Source organism: Mobula hypostoma, chromosome 5 (assembly GCF_963921235.1).
Source record: "Mobula hypostoma chromosome 5, sMobHyp1.1, whole genome shotgun sequence".
Taxonomy (NCBI): Eukaryota; Metazoa; Chordata; class Chondrichthyes; order Myliobatiformes; family Myliobatidae; genus Mobula; species Mobula hypostoma.
In genome coordinates this window covers 160,098,891-160,121,610 of record NC_086101.1, presented here as the reverse complement: position 1 = coordinate 160,121,610, position 22,720 = coordinate 160,098,891, and the positions used below count along the sequence as shown (strand labels likewise).

The following is a 22,720-nucleotide window of genomic DNA, read 5'->3' as shown; positions in this document are numbered from 1 at the left end:
AAATACATTATTTGTTCCACAATTAAATGGTAGTTTGACTTTTTATACCTTTTTAACTATTCCATGAAACTTAGACTAATTGGGGCAGACACTTAATTGGACCAAAATGCACTGGTCCCAATTAACTGAAATCCACTTTATTACAAACACCCGAGGTCCCAGTACTGATCCCCGTGGAACACAATCAGTTGAGGACCTCCACAGAATAACACTCTTCCACCATTACCCTCTGTCTTCTGTGAACAAGGTTATTCTGAATCCAATCCACCAAGTCACAGTGGATCCCATGTTTCTTCATTTTCTGGGTCAGCCTAGCATATACAAGTACACCTCTTCCAGCTCCATCAACCAGACTCTAATCAGAAGATGATGTAGGAATCAAAACAGGAGTGAGGCTTACTGGCTCTTTAGATCTTAGGAATTCCTCCTCAATGTTAAATTTATAGACCACCGTGGCATCAGATCTTTTCTTGAAGTTGGCACATTTTGTTCTGAACCTGATCATCAACTTTGTGGATAATAAATTTCATAATGTTCTTCTGGTTTGCTTCCACCAGTGCATCAAGTGAAGTGAATACCGAACTTCATGGTTCTTCTTCCTCCATAATGCTTTTCTTCCCTTAACCTTGGAGTCATTGGTTTTAAGTTCAGCCTTCTGCTCTTGCTATCGATGATAGTCAGCCAGTGGTTAAGGCATCGGTCTAGTGATCTACAGGTCGCTAGCTCGAACCTCAGCTGAGGCAACATGTTGCGTCCTTGAGCAAGGCACTTAACCACCCATTGCTCTGCGATGACACCAGTGCCAAGCTGTATCGTCCCGAGTGCCCTTCCCTTGGACAACATTGGTGGCGTGGAGAGGGGAGACTTGCAGCATGGGCAACTGCCAGTCTTCCATACGACCTTGCCCAGGCCTGTGCCCTGGAAACCTTCCAATGCGCAAATCCATGGTCTCACGAAACTTACGGATGCCTATAAAACAGCCAGCATGAGGTAGTTGGCAGAGACAACCAGAATGACATCAGATTGCAGACATTTGGGACACAAACAAATGTCTAACCAGACAGAGCTATCTGGTTTCAACCGGGTGTATTAAGGAAGTGCTCCATCTCCAGGTAGCTGAAGATATTGCATCTTTTACTGTTTCAGTTAAGAGTATCGACATGGGGTTAACCAGTTTATTGATTTCTCTTCTGGACAGTAGCCAACTATTCATTCTTCAGAGCCGGAATGGTGTTTTGGACATTACATTTATCCTCAGATAAACACCCACCATCTCTTTGATTTTACTGATGAAATCAAAATGGTGGGATGGAGATATGTCTCCCCCAAAGGAGGTGTAAGGTGCTCCTTCCCTCCACTAGCCTGCAGGTTACCTTGGGCAAGCTGTACCACCTGCTTAGCCCCCTCCCCCCACCCCCCCCCCCGGATCAGGGTCACATGAAGGCATGGGACTATCGGACATAGCCTCAAGATTTAGGGAAGTAGATTTAGGACAGATGAAGAGGAATTGATTTTCTCAGAGAGTGGTGAATCTGTGGAATTCTCCACCCAATGAAGCAATGGAGACTCCCTCAGTAAATATATTTAAGACAAGGTTGGATAGATTTTTGCATAGTAGGAGAATTAAGGCCCATGGGAAAAAGGCAGGTAGGTGGAAGTGAGTCCATGGACGGATCAACCATGATCATATTAAATGGCGGAGCAGGCTTAACGGACCAGATGGCCTACTCCTGCTCCTATTTCTATGGGAGCAGGTGGTGGATGGTTGTGTGAGCAGCTGGTGCACATCGTAAGTCCTGTTTATGCGGCCACTGACACAGGGCAGACAATCTCTGAGGGGTATGGAGAATGGCTGGGGTTATCTGTCACGTAAAAACACTGCCCAGAAGAAGGCAATGACAAACCACTTCTGTAGAAAAATTTTCCATTTATGTAATACAGCAGAGAACATAATGATAATGATGATGATGATGATGAAGTTGCCTTAGCACAGCAGAATGTTGTTAACAGCAATCTTTGCCTCTAACATGTCCCTTCATTGCACCCACTGCCAATTGTTGCTGGTATTTCTTTGAGGTCAACATCTGGGATGTGGAACTCAACATTAAGGATCCACAAGATGATTGTTTTCCCTTCTTGAAAGCCCTGAATATCTCTCAACATTTATCCCCTGACTGGTTCATAGGGGATTTATTTTATTTCAAATCTATTACTATATTCATAACATTTGCCAAATGTATGTAATACAGAATATTCCTCTGTTAGTATAAGTAGTCAAAGCCATGACATTTTATTTATATTAGGTCAGCAAGGCATCGTTTTCTTTATATTTATTTCTGAAGCAAACAGCATGAGGGGTTTTAGACATCTCTCAGCCCCTTGCTCTGTATTGGTATGAGGGTTCAGACTGGCCTTTGGCAGCAGCTGCATCAGATTTCAGCCTACTCCTCTGTGCTTGAGTACATAACTGCAGGTCCATTCAGAACTGGTCAGTGAGTCAGTTCATCACAGCAGCTCCAGCAAAGTTGAACGACTTCAATAGTGAATACAAACTAAAAAAAAAACCCCACATAAATGCGAGATGTAGACAGGTGGAATGATCACTTTCAAAGATGTAATCTAGAAAAATGGTAGGATTATACACTAAATAACCTTCTACATTCCACAATGACAAATCAAGACTGATGAAAAACAGAACATCTATAAATCAAATCATGCTGCTTCAGCCTAGGCTCAGATATGGATTGTTCAACAGACTTATCCCTGAAAAAAAGCAACATAGCCTATATTATCAGTACAATCCAAAAAAAAATGTAAAATGGAATCCAGGCAAAGAATTTTATGAAAGAAAATTATTCATCTATAAATTACACTTTCAGCTGTTGTCAAAGCACGACCTACTGCCTTTAGCTGCTTCTGAAATACAAACGTACATTTGCCACTGCCCTGTGAAATAAAAGTTGTGTTAGGTAGGCAGCTGGTTACTATCTTCATAATGCAAAACCCTTCACAGATGCTCACCATCTAACGCAAGTGATTCTGTTGATGGAGATGAACCCATTGTTTGAATTAATTCTTCAGACTGTGATCTGTTCCTGGAAACATATCCATCCACTTCTAACTCCATTGACTCACCAATTCTCCTGACAGAAAAAAAAGACATTTGTTCCAAGTAAGTAAAGCATCTTAGAAACTAGAACTTATGCTTTCAAGAGCATAGTTTTGTTTACCTGTCTATACTGATACTAGAAGCACTTTTTGACAGTGGCTGATGCTGTAGTGAAGAATCTCGTTTCAGAGCAGATATTCCAACAGGTAAAGAACAAGATATGGTATTCGGAGATTGTGATGAAGGATCCTTAAGTGAATTGGCTATTGAAACAAGAAAAAAATAATAGTTTTAATAGTTAACACTAAGCAAGTCAGACAGTTAACAAAGCTGGTGACCAAAGCAAATAACTTTGAATCTGGGACAGTCTAATACAAATAATATTGGTCGCAGACTGAAAATCTCCAAAGAAATAAAAGTTGCATACTAGTGTAATCTTAAATGGCACAGCTGATAAAAAGAGTATTCTTATTACTGTCCACATGAAACAGTGTTCAGAACTAATTCATTCAGAAAACCATTAAAATATTAATGGCCTGAAGATCTTACATTCACTCCTCCAAGTCAGTGACCTGCTCTGTGACACCTAAACATCAATACTTATGGCAATGTTTCCACACCCCAACCTCACATATGTAAAAGGTACCCCATCTTTCACCTCTTTGCAGCTCAAACAATTTAAAAGGGACCATTAAAGGACAGAAGGAGCCCTGACATACAAGTCTAAGGATCATGAATGTGACTGTACAAGCCGATAACGTGTTGAGGGAGACATACGAGATGCTTGCACTTACTGGCTAGTGAGCAGAATACAAGAGCAGGAAAGTTATACTAAAACTTTATCAAATAGTGGCCAGGGCACAGCTGAAATATGGCCAAAGGTATAGAAAAGCATGATTACAAGGAGAGGGTGCAGATGAGCTGGAGTAATTATTTATGGGGAGATACGAGATAGGGTTTTTTACCCCCTTGGAGTAGCGGAGGCCAAGGTGGAACCTGATTGAGGTGGACATAGTTATGAGGGATTTAAATAGGTTAGAGAGTAGGAAATGTTACCTCACTGCAGAGGTGCCCAAATCCAGACAGCATACGTTTTTATTATGGGTTACAGGGCTTAAAAGGGATACGGCAAAGCTGTTTCACCCAGGCAATGACTGATATCTGGAACACCCTGCACAGGATGTGGATTCCTGATTTACAAGTCTATCTGCATTACTATCCTCATCTGGACCACAGCATTCTGAAGGATGACTCATAGCAGTATAGATGTATAAAAAAAACAGCACAAGAACCCAGCACTGCAGGTCTCCAATCCTGCATTTCTAATGGATTTCAGCTCTTTTGTCAAAACCTCTGTTCTCAAGGAAAAAAAAAATCCATGGAACTCAATTACTACACCATTATGGTTCCAGATCTTTTCAACCAGCAATGGTCTCTAGCGATTGATCACAAATAAATCACGCATAAATATTCCTTGTTAAAAATATGAAACCTCAGTTGCTGGAAAACAAGATCAGAAGCTGGACAATGGAGGCATCAATGAAGATTGAGTGTTATAATTTTCTATTACATTCTCATTCCATTCTAGCTGATTAGCACAAGAAAATCGCCAAGGAAAATATCAGGCAATACGATGGCCAGCTGATAGATTTAATTTCACAGCTTTGATGGATCTATTCATACTTACAATGCACACAATGGGCTGGTTTGCTTCTGGAAATCATGTTATATTTGTCATGCGGTTTCTGCTGAAAAGAAAACAAAATTTGAGAGAATAAAATAAGGATGTTGGTGCAGGTTTTGCTGATATTGGGAGCAACCTGCAAGGAGCAATTCAGGACTGCTGGCATTTACCCGTTAGCTGTCAGGAAATTCAGGATTCCTTGCCGAGTCAAACACAGAAGTTTGAACCTTACTCTCCAACGGTCAGTACCCTATGTATAGTCTGCTTCACCACTGGGCTCCCCATGAAATCAAGCAGTATAGCTTAATCTTGCGCTGAACTTCAACATCCAAATTGGGGAAACAGATTCTCGTGTACTGTGTCAGGCTTTTTAAATTCCTTTGTTATTTTAGGATCAGCTAATGATTTTAATTTATTTCATACGTTTTATTTTTGTGCTTTAAAGTAATCCATTTCTCAAAAATTTCTGCACATGTACCCAACGCAACCCACACATAATTTTAAAGGTTATCTTTAAATTCCCATACTCATATAGATAAAAGTGCCAAACTACTTCATCTTCACAAACTGCAGTAATGTGTCAATTCTACTACTGCTTCTGCAAACAGTTTGCAGTTTTGTACACGTATTTTTTAACAAAGGTTTAAGGCTCTTGAATATACACTCAGTGGCTACTTTATTAGGTACACCGTACATCTGCTTGTTAATGCAAATATGTAATTAGACAATCATGTGCCAGCAATTCAATGTATAAAAGCATGCAGACATGGTTAAGAGATTCAGTTGTTGAGCAGACCAAACATCAGAATGGGGAAGAAACGTGATCTAAGTGACATTGACCATGAAATGATTGTTGGAGCCAGACAGGTAGTTTGATCTCAGAAACTAGTGATCTGTTGGGATTTTCACACACAACACTCTCAAAGGTTTCAAAGGCACATTTAATGTCAGAGAAATGTATACAATATACATCCTGAAATGCTTTTTCTTCACAACCATTCATGAAAACAGAGTGCCACAAAGAATGAACGACAGTTAAATGCTCAAACCCCAAAGTACCCCCCAGCTCCCCTCCCTCCCGTGTGTAAGCAGCAGCAACAATCCCCCCCACCAGCAAAAAAAGTATCAGCGCCCGCTACCGAGCACTCAAGCGTGAGCAAAGCAACAGCGAAAACACAGACTTGCAGTTACCCCAAAGACTTCACGTTTCACCCGGCATTTGACATACCACAGGCTCTCTCTCTCCCTAATAAGGGAGAAAGAGATGTCTCCGTTTTCATAGTTTATATTTTCTCTGGAGTTTACAAAGTATGGTGCAAAATGCAAAAAAAAAAAAAGAAAAAATCTATTTGGGGGCAGTCCTATGGGTGAAAATGCCTTATTAATAAGGGAGCTCAAAGGAAGAGTGGCCAGACTGGTTCAAGCTGACAGGAAGGCAACAGAAACTCAAATAGCCATACTGTACAACAGTGCTGCCTTAGAGTTGTAGAGAAGTACTGCACCGAAACAGGGCCCTCAGCCCATCTTGTCCATGCTGGAACAATTTAAACAGCCTACTCCCATCGATCTGCATCGGGACCATAGCCCTCTATATTCCTACTATCCATGTACCTATCTAAACTTCTCTTAAACACTGAAATCGAGCTTGCATGATCCACTTGTGCTGGCAGCTCATTCCACAATCTCACGGCCCTCTGAGTAAAGAAGTTTCCCTTCATGTTCCCCTTAAACTTTTCACCCTTAACCCATGACTTCTGGTTGCAGTTCCGCCCAGCTTCAGAGGAAAACGTCTGTCTGCGTTTACCCTATCTATACCCCTTATAATTTTGTATACCTCTATCAAATTGCCTCTCAATCTTCTGTGTTCTGAAGAATACAGTTCTAACCTATTCAGTCTTTCCTTACAACTCAGGTCCTCCAGACCTGGCAGAACAGTGTCTCTGAATGCACAATGTGTCAAGCTTTGAAGTGGATGGGATACAGCAGTAGAAGACCACACCTATTTCCACTCCTGTACCAAATAAGTGGCCACTGAGTGTATTCCAAAGTAAGGACTTCTTGTGATTTAGCAGAGAACCTGCTGGTCCTAGCATTGTCCTCCGTGACAGATGAGATTACTAGAGGAGTTGTTGGTATGATCTAGGGCATGACTGCACTGCATACTGGAAGTGGTATACACTACATCCATGGTACGTTGTTGCATGGTACGTTGTGTTTAAGTAAATAATTAAACTTGTGGATAGAATGCCCATCAATTAGAACTCTTTAGGTGTCACTCAGTTAGGCTATTTTACCCTGGACAGTGTTAAGCTCTTCATGTGACCAGAACTAGAATCATCCAGGCAAGTTATGATTATTGCATCACCTACAGACGTGAGGGTGGTGAGGAGTTTTACATCATCAGGAAAATATTCACTCAGTGCAACTTACATAACCTCTGACCTGCCTAGTAGTTATTGACTGCTCCAGTTAACTTTCTGTTTAATAGAGAGCCCGAGGATAATGAGGATAGAACCTAACAAAAGACATATGATTAGGATAAATCACCACATACTTTTCATCGCCAAGTCAAAACTTGGAAGTTACTAACATAAAGGAATGAACTATCTTAAGGAGGCCCATTCCAGTTCCTTTAAAGGCCTAAATCTATTCTGAAGTTGTAGTTGGCACTTACCTGATGCTTTGTTTTGGTACACATAGGGACAGAATCTCTGCAGCTTTTATGAACATTTATGGAACAATCTGAAAAAGGAAACACACAAAGAAAAAGAAAAATTTGTAAATGTGTTAACTCTTAAAAATACATAACGTATTTGTCAAAACAAATATGACAAAATTTTATCTTAGTTTTTCCTTGACAGACTTGCAATACATTAGTAACTCCCTGTTTTCTTCAATATTTTTCTTTCACTAATTTTGTATTAAGTCAAATATTCTTTTTTTTGGTTGTCCCTCAGGGACTCCAACATGGACTTGATGGGGCAGATGAGTAAACAATATTAAGAGAAGGGGGTAACCACAATTTATCCTGGGTATTTCATGGTCTGGATGAAAAGACTCAAGGCTTTCAGTGCCATTATTAAAGCTCCTACTCCATCTGAAGCACCAAGGGTGCACAAATACATACAAGCCAGTGGGATGGCATGCTTTTTCAAAGGAGGCTTTGGAAACATCATTGAAGCATTTCTTCTGTCCTCTTGATAATCTATTACTATGATGGAGCTCAGAATACAGTTCAGGATGTTTGACGTTGGGCATGCAAATAACATATCCTGCAAGATGGAGACAAGTTAAATGCAATTAAGACATCAATGGTGGACATGTTGGCTTGGGAAATATGTTGACATTGATTCATCTTCTATCCCTCAGGAGCTGGGCCAGATATTGAAGGTGAAGTTCGCCACTGACTCCAGTGTATCAGCAGAATCTTAGGCCATTATAGGCAATGCATGTTCAAGTGCATGAAGTTCAACAAACCCAGTACAAAATTTATACTCTATTGAGTGACAGTGATGAACACAAAGATGTCTCCTGTATGCTTTAGAGGCATAGCAGGTACTCAAGCAGGGGAGAAATATCAGCAACACTCTCACCACAAAATCCACCGTCAGTATCTGCTCACAGGCCAACGTTGCCAGCACTAGGTCAGATACTCCACTGTCAGGCTAGTCAGTCACACCAGTGTGGACAACTGCAAGAAGCGGCAGACCTTTGTTCCCTTTTCACCCCTCCAGTGGACAACCACAATCCTCTTCACACCATTCCTTCATCACCTTCCTCAGAAGCGTTTTGAAAATATAAACTTAGAGGGAATAGTCTCCATTTCTCTTTTTCATCTTTGTATTTAGGGGGTTGACATTTCTTTGGTGGGACTATGGGATTCTGATCAGTTTCACCTGCTTGATCATTAGAAATGTTGCACATGAATTTTTGAGATTTTCCAGTGCAAATACATCAGGTTATATTTTATATCTTGGCATCGGCCATATCAGAGTAAATATTAAAAAGTTCTGTATGGTTGAATAGTGACAAATTAATCACCTAACTGTCTCATGAACACCAGAACATAAAATTAATCTCATAAATGAAATAATTGGTACTCACTGAAGCACTGCAGAACATCTTTTCCACCAACAAACTTGTCACAAACCAAGCAATGCACTGTCCCTGAAATAACCCCTACAACAAAGTGATGGGCATTGTTCCATTTCTCTTTTTCCTTGGTCTCTTTATGTTTTCCCTGTTAAAATAAATGTTGGAAATGGGAATTAAATCACACAGAGCCTGAATATGCATGAAAAACAATTAAACATGAAGACTTAAATGTCAGTTCAGTGATAACATGGTAACAGTTTGTAGCATTAACTGTTGCTTCCAATAAGCCTTTGCTTGATTGAGAAAAAGGGCACAATCTCAGACCTGATGCGAACTCATGGTCCATCAGGCACCAGTGATCCCTGACTTCCTGGGTGCTTCTGAGACCTGACCTACCACACTGGGTGAGCCAAGGCACAGGAAAAATACCACCACTGCAGTCTGCACAAAATCCTCTAATTTCACTGGAAGGATATGCAAACTAATGTCGGTGTGGTCTCCCATGCCATCCACAGCACTGAGGCCCTAGTTACTCTCAGCCAATAATGGTGTGCTGACCATGTCACTTGCATGCCCTGCTGAAACAGGCACTTTATTCTGAGTACCTGCTGTGGCAGGAGACACCCAAGTGTACAGAGAAAAAGGTTCAAAGACATGCTCAAAATTTCATTGAAGAAATGCAGTATTCCCACTCACACTTGGCCTTCAATTTTTTTTCCAAGTAGAAAAGGAATTTTTGAGGTGGTATTGAGAACCTCAAGTCATACAACAGAAACACCACCCTCTGACTAAAGAACTTCTTCCTTATCTTCGTTCTATATTATCATCCCTCTATTCTGAGGTTGCATCCTCTTGTCCTAGACTCCCCCACTCTTTCTACATCCACTGTATCTCGACTTTCAACATACGATAGTTTCAATGAGATCACCCCTCATTCTTCTAAGTTCCAGCGAGTACAGGCCCAGAGCCATCAAACACTTCTCATACAATAACATTTCAATCCCGGAATCATACTTGTGAAACTCCCCTGCTGTCAGCACATCCTTTATTAGATGAGGGGCCCAAAACTGCTCACAATACTCCAAGTGAGGCCTCACCAGTGCCTTATAAAGCCTCAGTATTACATCCCTGCTTTTATATTCTAGTCCTCTGGAAATGCATGCCAACTTTACATTTGCCTTCCTCACCACTGACAGCAAGGTATCCTTTAGGGAATCCTGCATGAGGACTCCCAAGTCCCATCGCACCTCTGATTTTAGAATATTCTCACTGTTTAGAAAACATCTACACTTCCATTCCTTCCACCAAAGTGCATGACCATACACTGTATTCCATCTGCCACTTCTTTACCCATTCTCCTAATCTGTCTCAGTCCTTCTGCAGCCTTGTTGCTTTCTCAACTCTACCTGCCCCTCCACCTTTCTTCTTATCATCCACAAACTTGGCCACAAAGCCATCAATTTTGTCATCTAAATCATTGACATAAAACGTAAAAAGCGGTCCCAACACCGAACAACATGGAACACCACTAGTCATCAGCAGCCAGTCAGGAAAGGCTAGGTTTATTCACAATCTTTGTCTCCTGCCAGTCAGCAAATCCTCTATCCATACTATCTCTTCTGCAATATCATGGGCTCTTATCTGGTTAAGCAGCCTCATATGTGACCTTGTCAAAGGCCTTCTGAAAATCCAAGTACACAACATTCGTTGATTCTCCTGCTTGTCACCTCCTCATGGAATTCCAACAGATTTGTCAGGCAAGCCTTTCCTTTAAGGAAGCCATGCTGACTTTGGCCTATTTTATCATGTGCCTCCAAGTACCCCGAAGCCTCATCCTTAACAGTGGATTCCAACATCTTCCCAACCACTAAGGCCAGGCTAACTGGCTTATAATTTTCTTTTTCTGCCTCTCACCCTTCTTGAAGAGTGAGGTGATATTTTCCAGACCTCCAGAACCATGCCAGAACCTAATGATTCTTTAAAAATAATTACTAATGCCTCCACAGTCTCTTCAGCTACATCTTTCAGAACTCTGGAGTGTAGTCCATCTGGTCCAGGTGACTTATCTACTTTCAGACCTTTCAGCTTTCCAAGCACTTTCTCCCTCGTAACAGCAACTGTACTCACTTCTGCCTCTGACACTCTCAAACTTCTGACATACTGCTAGTGTCTTCCACAGTGCAAACTACTTATTCAGTTCATCCGCCATCTCTAACTGTGCTACAAGATCATCTACCTTATTCCGCATATTGCGTTTATTCAACTATAACACCATCGGTCCTGTATTCGTCACCCTTCTCGATTTTGTCCCCTTGTTGCTCTTCAGCCCATCCCACTGACTGCGAATTTGCCCTGTTATCTGCCTGTTCTTCCTAACAGTCTCATTGCACACTGCATTTGTCTGTGTACAGAGCAGATGAGGTGCATTCAGTTCTTTCAGCCTGAAGTGTGAACAGTTTGTATTTTAATGCTTTAAAGAATAGTCTCCTAAATTTTAAAGTCAATTGATTAATCTATGTTAATTTCCTCATTGATTCCCATTCACTGGACACAAAGGTATGACATTTAATCAATTAAGTCACAAAAATGCAGTCGGAAGAACAAACTTATTGGTTATCAGCTTGTGGTCAGAACTGTAGCATAGTGGTTAGTATAATGCAATTGCAGCGCCACTGGAGAGGTTCAATTGTGCCACTGTCTGTAAGGAGTTTGTACGTTCTCCCTGTGACCATGTGGGTTTCCTCCCACATTGTAAAGACTTAAGGATTAGTAAGTTAATTGGTCACATGGGCGTTATTGGGTGATGCAGGTTCATTGGAGCTGCAGGAGCTGTTACCATACTATATAAACTTATTGTCAATGACCTGCTCCTAAGCTTATCACAATCCATTGGGAAGAGTTGAGGTTTTATTAATATTTCTGGATTTGGGAGCTACTGCAAACACCAGGATTCACTGATTATCTTTAACGGCCCTTGAGAAGATGCCTTCTTGGACCTGCCTTCTTGAACCACAGCAGTTCTGGTGAAGCTAATCCCACAGAGTCATTGGGGAGGAAGTTCCAGTGTATAGACCCAGCTATAATGAGGGGAAGGTGACACATTTCCAAATTAGGATTGTATTCCTACATTCATTCTGCTATTGCCCTTCATGGTGAGAGTGGTCAGGGGTTATTATGAAGTAAATCAGTTTTGCCTTTAACACCCACTGATTAGGGTACATTGTTCTATTAGTAACATCAGAATGCAGTGGAGGGATCACTAGGAAAAATAAGTGGCCAACATATTCTGTGATCACGATGGACCCGTGAATACGCTGGTACAGATTGCCAACTATTCTGTGCCTTGTGTATAAGGCTAGTCAATACTACTGAACTGACTGCAGGCACAAAATATGCAAGGGTGGTCTGTGTTTCTGTAGACCACAGGTATCAACACAAACATAAAATGATGTACATAAAAAGCCAACGATGGAGTAGGTTGCAAACCAGAGTTTTTGAAACTACTAATTTGTTCCTGAACATTATGAAGAACTTGGTTGTGATTGCTGCCTTGGCTCTGGTTTGTGCCATTTATAAGTTGTACAATTCTTTTAAGAAGCCAATGGCATGGGAAAGGTTAGGATTTTTGTGTTATGAAAATTATTCAAAACCAAAAAAAGCTGAACAGAAAATCCAAAACTCCGGGCACTCTTAAACAACCACCTCAGAGGTATTACTGATGTTTGACAGGTCAAGTTCCGTAGCAGATGAAGCTAGCTGTTGCTATAGTGCTGTTAATTGATATTAACTGATCAATTTAAAATATTTTAAATAACTTGATTAAATCTAGGTAATACATAGATTCAGTATCAAGTTACGTTCCAGGTATCCATCGACCTAAATGAACCAAGACCGTGTCTGATCAGGCATTCAAAGATGTAATATTACCATACTACATGACATGACATTGGTTGTAACGGCAAGACAATTAACAATACAATAAAATGAGTAACTATTATTTACCTTGCCCTTGTTTCGGGTGCTTGTCATTCTGTTCTTGAGGAAACTGAATGTGCGGCTCACTTTATATTTCTCAGTCTCTGCTTTTGAAGGAATAATATATTTGTCCCACACTTCTTCTTCAATTCTGTAGGAAAGTAGTATTAGGCCAAGTTCTTTTGACTGACCAGAATTTCAAAATTTGATTTAGGGCTTAATTCTTTATAAAGCAAAATGAAACGAACCACTTTCAAAGGCTCAGTAAGTTGAATTGTTCACTGCTGAACGACAAAGATCATGATTTCATCCCTGATTTATATATTCTAACCCAATGTAGCCAGGTAAGCAATGGAGACTTAGGCTACGTCCATACTAGACCAGATAATTTTGAAAACGCCGGTTTCGTGTAAAAATGATAAGCGTCCACACCAGGCGTTTTTGAAAATACTTCCATCCACATTAAAACGGGTATTTGGGTGAATTTCCTCCTACTGGGCATGCGCAGGACACATCTACAGAAAACAAGTGTAGGGGAAACAGTATACTTGGTGCGCATTTGTTCAGTTACAGACTAGAAAAACTTACAAGGAAATTGCCAAACGACAGACAGCTGTTGGCTCTCACGCAGGAGGACTTAAAACTGAAAAAACAAATACTGGAGCGTATGGAGGCAACCGACAGGGATTTCACGGACAGTATGACCTGGCTGACGACGAACATTGAAAAACTGACTAACTCTGTTGCAGAGGGATTTGCAGTGATGAGGAATATGATGGCTTCTCCCCAGTACTTTTCACCGCCACAATAACAGCCTCACAGCCACTACAATAGCTACACATACGGACGCACAGACCCCCGGGTGGCCCCACCAACATCTTCCCCACTCCCACAGAGGGGTCACCCTGGAAACATTTCCTACAGCCGTAGTCTCTTTACCGACGAAAGGGACGACAGGTTTTTTTAAAGCCTCTGGTTACCCCATACACACTACAACGCTCAACCGCCGTTTTGAGATCTAAACACTCTGGAGAGCGTTTTAGAAAACACCATTTTTGGGAGGAAAATGCCGTTTCTGTGTGGACGGAGAGTCAAAATGAAGAGAAAAAGCTTCGATTACGGATTTATCCGGTCTAGTGTGGACGTAGCCTTAGTTTATATAGGCGGCCTCAGTACTCCTGTCCTGCATTCACAATGGGATTATGCTGAGTGGTCATTTTGTGTGAACAGATGAAGTTTGTGCATAATGATCTTGATAACTGAAAAGTTATCCAACAGTTGCTGTTTAGGCTGAGGCATGAATAAAGGCTGAAAGAGGTGGATAGCTAAAGACATTCATTTCATTACACAATGGCTAACAAGTTAAGGGAGAGGAGGAAATATCTAATGAGGATACAAGGGAAAGAAAAACTCTGTCCCAGATGAATTTTCCAAAATCTTATCAGACTTATTTATAACATACTTTAGTAAAAAACATTAGGGATTCTTAATGATGGAAGTCATATTTAGTTACCAATAGCATGGAGGTGCAAGAACATAACAAAATGTGAAGAGCTACTGCAAATGACTTACAACTTTAACTCAAATAGGTTTTGCATGTTCAGTTTGAGGATGGATGACACATAATTACCTGTAGCATAGCAAACTTACAAAGTTTATCTTTGAACAACTAAGGAAAGTTAGGCAGGAGTTGGGCTGGCAGGGGATGTCCCAAAAGGCCCTGACTAATTTGTAAGTCTGTACCAAGGTTCTCGTTCTGTAAAGCATATGTTTACTTGTCTTAATATATTAATGCACAATTTGCCTTATAGATCAATGCAGCTCAATCTAAAGGTGATGATAACCAAACGTTGTGTGGCAGAGCAGATAAAACAACATCTCGTGCTTCTTAATGCATTAACAAATTCTAAACTTTAAAAGTACCTACAACACCAGAAAAAAGATACTTTCTCAGTACTTTGATTTCAGAAACTGTTGCTCTCTGATATTTTTTAAAAGAATCAATAAACTGGACATGAATCTATCAAATATGATCCTGATGTATGCAATAAATTTACCATTCTTATCTCTAATTAGTGTAATCATTGGCAAAGAAAAGCAGCAAGACAATTGATGTACATAAGGCATTGCTTGCAGTTATCAACAAGTTAATGTTTCAGTTCCCTTGCCCTATTCACTATCTTTTCTGTCGTAATGCTGCATGCACCTCACTGTCAATAAACCTCCTGCAAGTGGGGAGCTAATCTTCAAAACTAATGGTCACTGATCAAGATTTTAAACCCGGCACAAAACTCTTGGTGGTACTGATTCACAGCAGCGCACCTCAAGGCACTGGGGGGGAAAAAAATCATCCCCACCTTCTCTATAAAATCCTCCATATGTACTTAAGGATAAGTAAATTAGCATCAGTTCCTACTCCCAGACTAATATTCTCTGCCAAATAAATATTCACAGAATTAGGCTTAAGTTATATATACAGTTGAAGTTAGAAGTTTATATGCACCTTAGCTAAATACATTTAAGCTCCGTTTTTCACAATTCCAGACATTTAATCCCAGAAAACATTCCCTGCCTTAGGTCACAAACAACAGGAGTTCTGCAGATGCTGGAATTTAAAGCAACACACATCAAAGTCAGGACGAAGGGTCTCGGCCTGAAACGTCGACTGTACCTCTTCCTAGAGATGTTGCCTGGCCTGCTGCGTTCACCAGCAACTTTGATGTGTGTTGCCTGCCTTAGGTCAGTTAGGATCACTATTTTATTTTAAGAAAATGAAATGTCAGAATAATAGTAGAGAGAATGATTTATTTCAGCTTTTATGTTTTTCATCACTTTCCCAGTGGGTCAGAAGTTTACATACACTTTGTTAGTATTTGGTAGCGTTGCCTTTAAATTGTTTCACTTGGGTCAAATGTTTTGGGTTGCCTTCCACAAGCTTCTCACAGTAAGTTGCTGGAATTTTGTTCCATTCCTCCAGACAGAACTGGTGTAACTGACTCAGGTTTGTAGGCCTCCTTGCTCTCACACATTTTTTCAGTTCTGCCCACAAATCTTCTATCAGATTGAGGTCAGAAAATAATGTAAAGTCTGGTTCATCCTTGGGAGCAATTTCCAAACACCTGAAGGTACCACGTTCATCTGTACAAACAACAGTATGCAAGTATAAACACCATGGGACCACACAGCCGTCAAACCGCTCAGGAAGGAAATGCATTCTGTCTCCTAGAGATGAATGTACTTTGGTGTGAAAAGTGCAAATCAATCCCAGAACAACAGCAAAGGACCTTGTGAAGATGCTGGAGGAAACAGGTAGACAAGTATTTATACCCACAGTAAAATGAGTCCTCGATTGACATAATCTGAAAGGCTGCTCAGCAAGGAAGAAGCCACTGCTCCAAAACCGACATAAAAAAGCCAGACTACAGTTTGCAAGTGCACATGGGGACAAAGATCTTACCTTTTGGAGAAATGTCCTCTGGTCTGATGAAACAAAAATTGAACTGTTTGGCCATAATGACCATCATTATGTTTGGAGGAAAAAGGGTGAGGCTTGCAAGCCGAAGAACACCATCCCAGCTGTGAAGCATGGGGGTGGCAGCATCATGTTGTGGGGGTGCTTTGCTGCAGGAGGGACTGGTGCACTTCACAAAACAGATAGCATCATGAGGAATGAAAATTATGTAGATATATTGAAGCAACATCTCAAGACATCAGCCAGGAGGTTAAAGCTCGGTCGCAAATGGGTCTTCCAAATGGACAAGACCCCAAGCATACCTCCAAAGTTGTGGCAAAATTGCTTAAGGACAACAAAGTCAAGGTATTGGAGTGGCCATCACAAAGCCCTGACCTTAACCTCAATTTTTGGGCAGAACTGAAAAAGTGTGTGCGAGCAAGGAACCCTACAAACCTGACTCAGTCACACCAGTTCTGTTTGGAGGAATGGAACAAAATTCCAGCAACTTACTGTGAGAAGCTTGTGGAAGGCAACCCAAAACGTTTGACCCAAGTTAAACAATTTAAAGGCAATGCTACCAAATACTAACAAAGTGTATGTAAACTTCTGACCCACTGGAAAAGTGATGAAAGAAATAAGAGCTGAAATAAATCATTCTCTCTAATATTATTCTGACATTTCACATTCTTAAAATAGTGATCCTAACTGACCTAAGACAGGGAATGTTTTCTAGGATTAAATGTCAGGAATTGTGAAAAACTGAGTTTAAATGTGTTTGGCTGAGGTGTATGTAAACTTCTGACTACCACTGTAGACTTGGTCAGCTCCATGGAGCAGGCCACATTGTTTGAACAGAGACAAAGGAGACCGCAGATGCTAGAATCTGGAGCAACAAACAATCTGCTGGTGGAACAAAACAGGACGAACAGCATCTGTGGGTAGAAATGAACTGTTGACAGTTTGGGTCAAAACACTGCATCAGGAGTGATCCTGCAATGCACCAGGGAGGGAAAATATTACATGTGCCATGTATTTCAGGGGGTAGTCACACTTTGAAATTGACATACAGTCAGGAACAGGACTGCCAGCAAGGCAAGTTCAGGATCGTGATGAGAGTACTACAGAGGCCTGGGCCCCTGCACTTGTCCAATTGATCTGAGGTTTTTGCAAGCCCTGCGGGTAAAAGTGGAGACTATGTGGGGAATGAACTAACTGTCCTCTGAATCATGGTACAAGATGCCATTCAAGTGTGGTGAGATCAAAGGAAAGATGTTCTATCCAGTTCGGGGATAGACGCAGTCACCTCCAATTAAGAAAGAGGCCATAAGGGTACTTATAATACTCAGGAATGTCACCTTAGGCTAGATTGGAACAGAATGGGAAGAACTAGATCCAACTCTCACAGGTACCTATGCTTGATGGTGCACGGAGATAACAATGATATAATGAAAATTAACAAAGAAGTTCTACTGAGAGAAAGAAAATGAAAAAGCAGAAACACAAAAGTAATTATTTCTGGATTATTACCTAAACCATGAGCACATTAGCAGCAGGTTAATATATCAGAGTGTTGAATCCATGGTTTTACGGATGCCACGGGAGAAGTTTTGCTATTAGTACTCACCGGCCCTGAACCATTCTGGGACCAGCATTTTAACAAATGAAGTAGGAAAATAAATAACACTTTGAACTAAATGAGTGTGCATTGTGGCATTGGGGTTGTAATTTAAGGAAATCTAGAATGTAAGGAAGGAACTAGGAAGCAGAGCAGGAAAGTCATCTGGAAAAGAACAACTAGCTCATGTTAGGAAAGGGAAAGTACATATTAGTAAGAGTGCATTTTCATAATTCCTTATGACATAGCAGAAGACAGAATAATAGTTACTAGGGTGAATAATTGTTTGGCACAGACTAAAGGGGTTGAAGGGCCTGTTTCTGTGCTATAGTGTTCTATGACTAAGACCATTCAGCCCATTCAAACTCTGCCAGCACTCAGAGCAATCCCATTCCCTCACTTATTTCCTCTGACATATTCTGTTACACATGCTTACGAACATCTTCCCCTTCATCCCCAAACACTCAGCCGGATTCTCCCATCAGGCACCTGCACTGGGAGCAATTTGCAGCAGCCAGTTAACCTTACAACTAGCTCATGTTTAGTATGCAGGAGGAAATGAAGAAGAGAAAGTGCCTGTGAGAATCCTACGTTGCTACAGGGAGAATGTACAAGCTCAAATAGGCTGCACCGGAGGTTAGCATTGAACCTGAGGTACTGTAGTTGTGAGTCAGCAGCAAAACCAATGCGCTGCTTGTTGACAGACAGGATCTGGGCAAAAGGAAATGGCAACAAGGCAAACAGGTTCATTGTGCAAAATAAAATGATTAAGAGGTTGAAATAACATAAATCCAAGGTGCTGCATCTAAATGCTCAAAGCATCTGTAACAAGGTGGATGAAAGGAGTTTGGGGTCTCAGTTGGGACCCCTGTTATTTGTTATTTATATAAATGATTTGGATGTGAATGCACAAGTTGACCAGTAAGTTTGCAGATGACACTAAATTAGCAGTTGCTGTTTATGGTGCAGAAAGCTATCTCACCTCAAGCCTATTCTCTCCAATGTCTGATGTTTCCATTCTGGTAAAAAGACCATCTACCCCTCCTATGCCTCTCATTATTTTATACACCTTTTGCAGGTTGTTCTTCTGCCTCCAGAGCTCGAGAGGAAACAATTCCAGTACGTATAACCACTCCTTATAGGTAAAACTCTCTTAACCAGATAGCATCCTGGCGAACCTCTTCAACACCCCCTCCACTGCCCTCACATCCTTCCTGTAATGCAGCGATCAGAATTGCACACAATACTCCAAATGTGGCTTAACCAATCTTTTACGCAGCTGAAACATGACTCGATACAATGAAAAGTGAAAACATTCAATCTGAATCTGGGCTTCTAAATCCAAATAAGGGAAACTATCAAGGTAGGAGGAGTGAGCTGGTCATTTTAGATCAAGGCATTCAAGGCAATGGATAAAGAATAATGAGCTTTTAAATATAGATACTATAATAGTTAAAAATTCCTATCTATCATAAAATACAAAAGGGCAGTAATGTAACCAAGGTTTACTAAATGAAGCTAAGGAAGGTATTTAATCCACAGAAGATTCATGTAAGATTGTCAATGCAGCAAAGCTGAGGAGTGAGTGCAAATTAAACTCCAGAAAAAAGGGTCAAGAAATTGATAAGAAAATAATAGGAGGATGGGAATAATGCTGAAAGGGGCACGAAAGTGAACTGTAGATGTTCCTGCTAACACATTTAAAGAAATGACTACTGAAGACAATTATTGTCAGAAACATGGAAATTCATAATGGGGACAGGAAATGATACAGCAATTAAATAAACACCTTGGTTCTATCTTCACAGAAGACGACTAATAATTTTAGGGAATTAATAATAGGGAACTAATAATTTTATGAGTTTCACAAATAGGAACATGGTGAGAAAATAATGTTGGTGAAATTACTGGAGGCTGATAAATGAAAACCCCAGGGCCTGACGATTTTCATCCTAAAGGAGGTAACAGTGAATGCATTGTTACCACAGTTCGACTGGTCTCCTCCTGTAAGATAGTGACAATTACAGCATCTCTGAGGCTCCTGAAACATACTCTTCTTCCCAGATGAAGTAAGTTCATGCATTTGTGCTCATCACAGTCAAAGTTTATGACTTTTGTGGCCATACAGTCTGCTCCCAAATACTTGTTATCATTTAGTCAAAACGGACATTTGACTTTTTGCCTGTCAGGAATGGCAGCAAAGCTGCCTTGAATAGGTTGCTGTGGAATGGACTCAAGGACACTCATGTCAAGGACGGAGAGGTGCAGAGAGATGATTGTAGATATTTTTGAATATTCCTTCCAGTGGTTCTGACTGCTGATTTCAGCTCTCAGTGCAATAGATCTATGGTGCTTTCACTGCAGATGGCCTTGAGAGCATGTAACCATCCACACATGCCATGTACAAGGTATAGGGCCTTGTCGAGATTGTGCTTAGTGCATTATGTGCAGTTTTTGTCTCCTTACCCAAGAAAGAATATTCTTGCCAAACACCAAGTGTAACAAAAGCACTCAGTAGATTGATTCCTGCATATATCCATTTTTAAGTAAGGAGACCAAAACCACTGGACCAGGAGAGGTTAGGTAGACTAGGATTGCATTTGCCAGGGTTTAGAAGGGCCAGAGAGGATTTCATTGAAACAAACAAAATTTTGACAAGACTAGACAGACCATTTGCCATTGCTGAGGCATCTAGAATGAGGACACACAGTCTCAGATTAAAGGGCATGATATTTGGAACTACTTCACTGAGAGGATGATGAGACTGTGTAATTCTCTGCCACAGAATGCTGTCCAGGACAAGTTACTCAATATATTTATTCAGGCAGCGGGCAGATTTCTGGACACAAAATGGTATCGGGGGTATGGGAAGATAGTGAGCAGGAATATATTGTAGTATAGAGATGGATGCAAAGGAACAGGAAGGGAGCAGTTACTCTACTGGGGGTATTCTATAGGCCCCCTGGTAGCAGCAGAGATACAGAGGAGCAGATTGGGAGGCAGATTTTGGAAAGGTACAAAAATAACAGGGTTGTTATCATGGGTGACTTTAACTTCCCTAATATTGATTGGCACCTGATTAGTTCCAAGGGTTTAGATGGGGCAGAATTTGTTAAGTGTGTCCAGGATGGATTCCTGTCACAGTATGTGGACAGGCCGACCAGGGGGAATGCCATACTAGATCTAGTACCAGGTAATGAACCGGGTCAGGTCACAGATCTCTCAGTGGGTGAGCATCTGGGGGACAGTGACCACTGCTCCCTGGCCTTTATAATTATCATGGAAAAGGACAGAATCAAAGAGGACAGGAAAATTTTTAATTGGGGAAAGACAAATTATGAGGCTATAAGGCTAGAACTTGCGGGTGTGAATTGGGATGATGTTTTTGCAGGGAAATATACTATGGACATGTGGTCGATGTTTAGCGATCTCTTGCAGGATGTAAGGGATAAATTTGTCCCGGTGAGGAAGATAAAGAATGGTAGGGTGAAGGAACCATGGGTGACAAGTGAGGTGGAAAATCTAGTCAGGAGGAAGAAGGCAGCATACATGAGGTTTAGGAAGCAAGGATCAGATGGGTCTATTGAGGAATATAGGGAAGCAAGAAAGGAGCTTAAGAAGGGGCTGAGAAGAGCAAGAAGGGGGCATGAGAAGGCCTTGGCAAGTAGGGTAAAGGAAAACCCCAAGGCATTCTTCAATTATGTGAAGAAAAAAAGGATGACAGGAGTGAAGGTAGGACCAATTAGAGATAAAGGTGGGAAGATGTGCCTGGACGCTGTGGAAGTGAGCGAGGTCCTCAATGAATACTTCTCTTCGGTATTCACCAATGAGAGGGAACTTGATGATGGTGAGGACAATATGAGTGAGGTTGATGTTCTGGAGCATGCTGATATTAAGGGAGAGGAGGTGTTGGAGTTGTTAAAATACATTAGGACAGATAAGTCCCCGGGGCCTGACGGAATATTCCCCCGGCTGCTCCACGAGGCGAGAGAAGAGATTGCTGAGCCTCTGGCTAGGATCTTTATATCCTCGTTGTCCACGGAAATGGTACCAGAGGATTGGAGGGAGGCGAATGTGGTTCCCTTGTTCAAAAAAGGTAGTAGGGATAGTCCGGGTAATTATAGACCAGTGAGCCTTACGTCTGTGGTGGGAAAGCTGTTGGAAAAGATTCTTAGAGATAGGATCTATAGGCATTTAGAGAATCATGGTCTGATCAGGGACAGTCAACATGGCTTTGTGAAGGGCAGATCATGTCTAACAAGCCTGATAGAGTTCTTTGAGGAGGTGACCAGGCATATAGATGAGGGTAGTGCAGTGGATGTGATCTATATGGATTTTAGTAAGGCATTTGACAAGGTTCCACACGGTAGGCTTATTCAGAAAGTTAGAAGGCATGGGATCCAGGGAAGTTTGGCCAGGTGGATTCAGAATTGGCTTGCCTGCAGAAGACAGAGGGTGGTGGTGGAGGGAGTACATTCAGATTGGAGGATTGTGACTAGTGGTGTCCCACAAGGATCTGTTCTGGGACCTCTACTTTTCGTGATTTTTATTAACGACCTGGATGTGGGGGTAGAAGGGTGGGTTAGCAAGTTTGCAGACGACAGAAAGGTTGGTAGTGTTGTAGATAGTGTAGAGGATTGTCAAAGATTGCAGAGAGACATTGATAGGATGCAGAAGTGGGCTGAGAAGTGGCAGATGGAGTTCAACCCGGAGAAGTGTGAGGTGGTACACTTTGGAAGGACAAACTCCAAGGCAGAGTACAAAGTAAATGGCAGGATACTTGGTAGT

At 41.2% G+C, this 22,720-nt stretch overlaps 1 protein-coding gene across 2 annotated transcripts in view; it reads right to left on the bottom strand.

Annotated features, from left to right (window-relative positions):
- The window catches only part of arhgef28a (Rho guanine nucleotide exchange factor (GEF) 28a), a 410,055-nt gene that overhangs the window by 120,468 nt on the left and 266,867 nt on the right, over positions 1-22,720 (bottom strand). For both annotated transcript variants that reach the window (XM_063049236.1, XM_063049238.1), the window contains 6 exons: positions 12,891-13,014; positions 8,898-9,033; positions 7,468-7,535; positions 4,797-4,857; positions 3,231-3,372; positions 3,022-3,143 (listed from right to left, as the gene is read on the bottom strand). In XM_063049236.1, the coding sequence (XP_062905306.1) occupies positions 3,022-3,143; positions 3,231-3,372; positions 4,797-4,857; positions 7,468-7,535; positions 8,898-9,033; positions 12,891-13,014 (653 nt within the window). The remainder of the gene's footprint in view (positions 1-3,021; positions 3,144-3,230; positions 3,373-4,796; positions 4,858-7,467; positions 7,536-8,897; positions 9,034-12,890; positions 13,015-22,720) is intronic.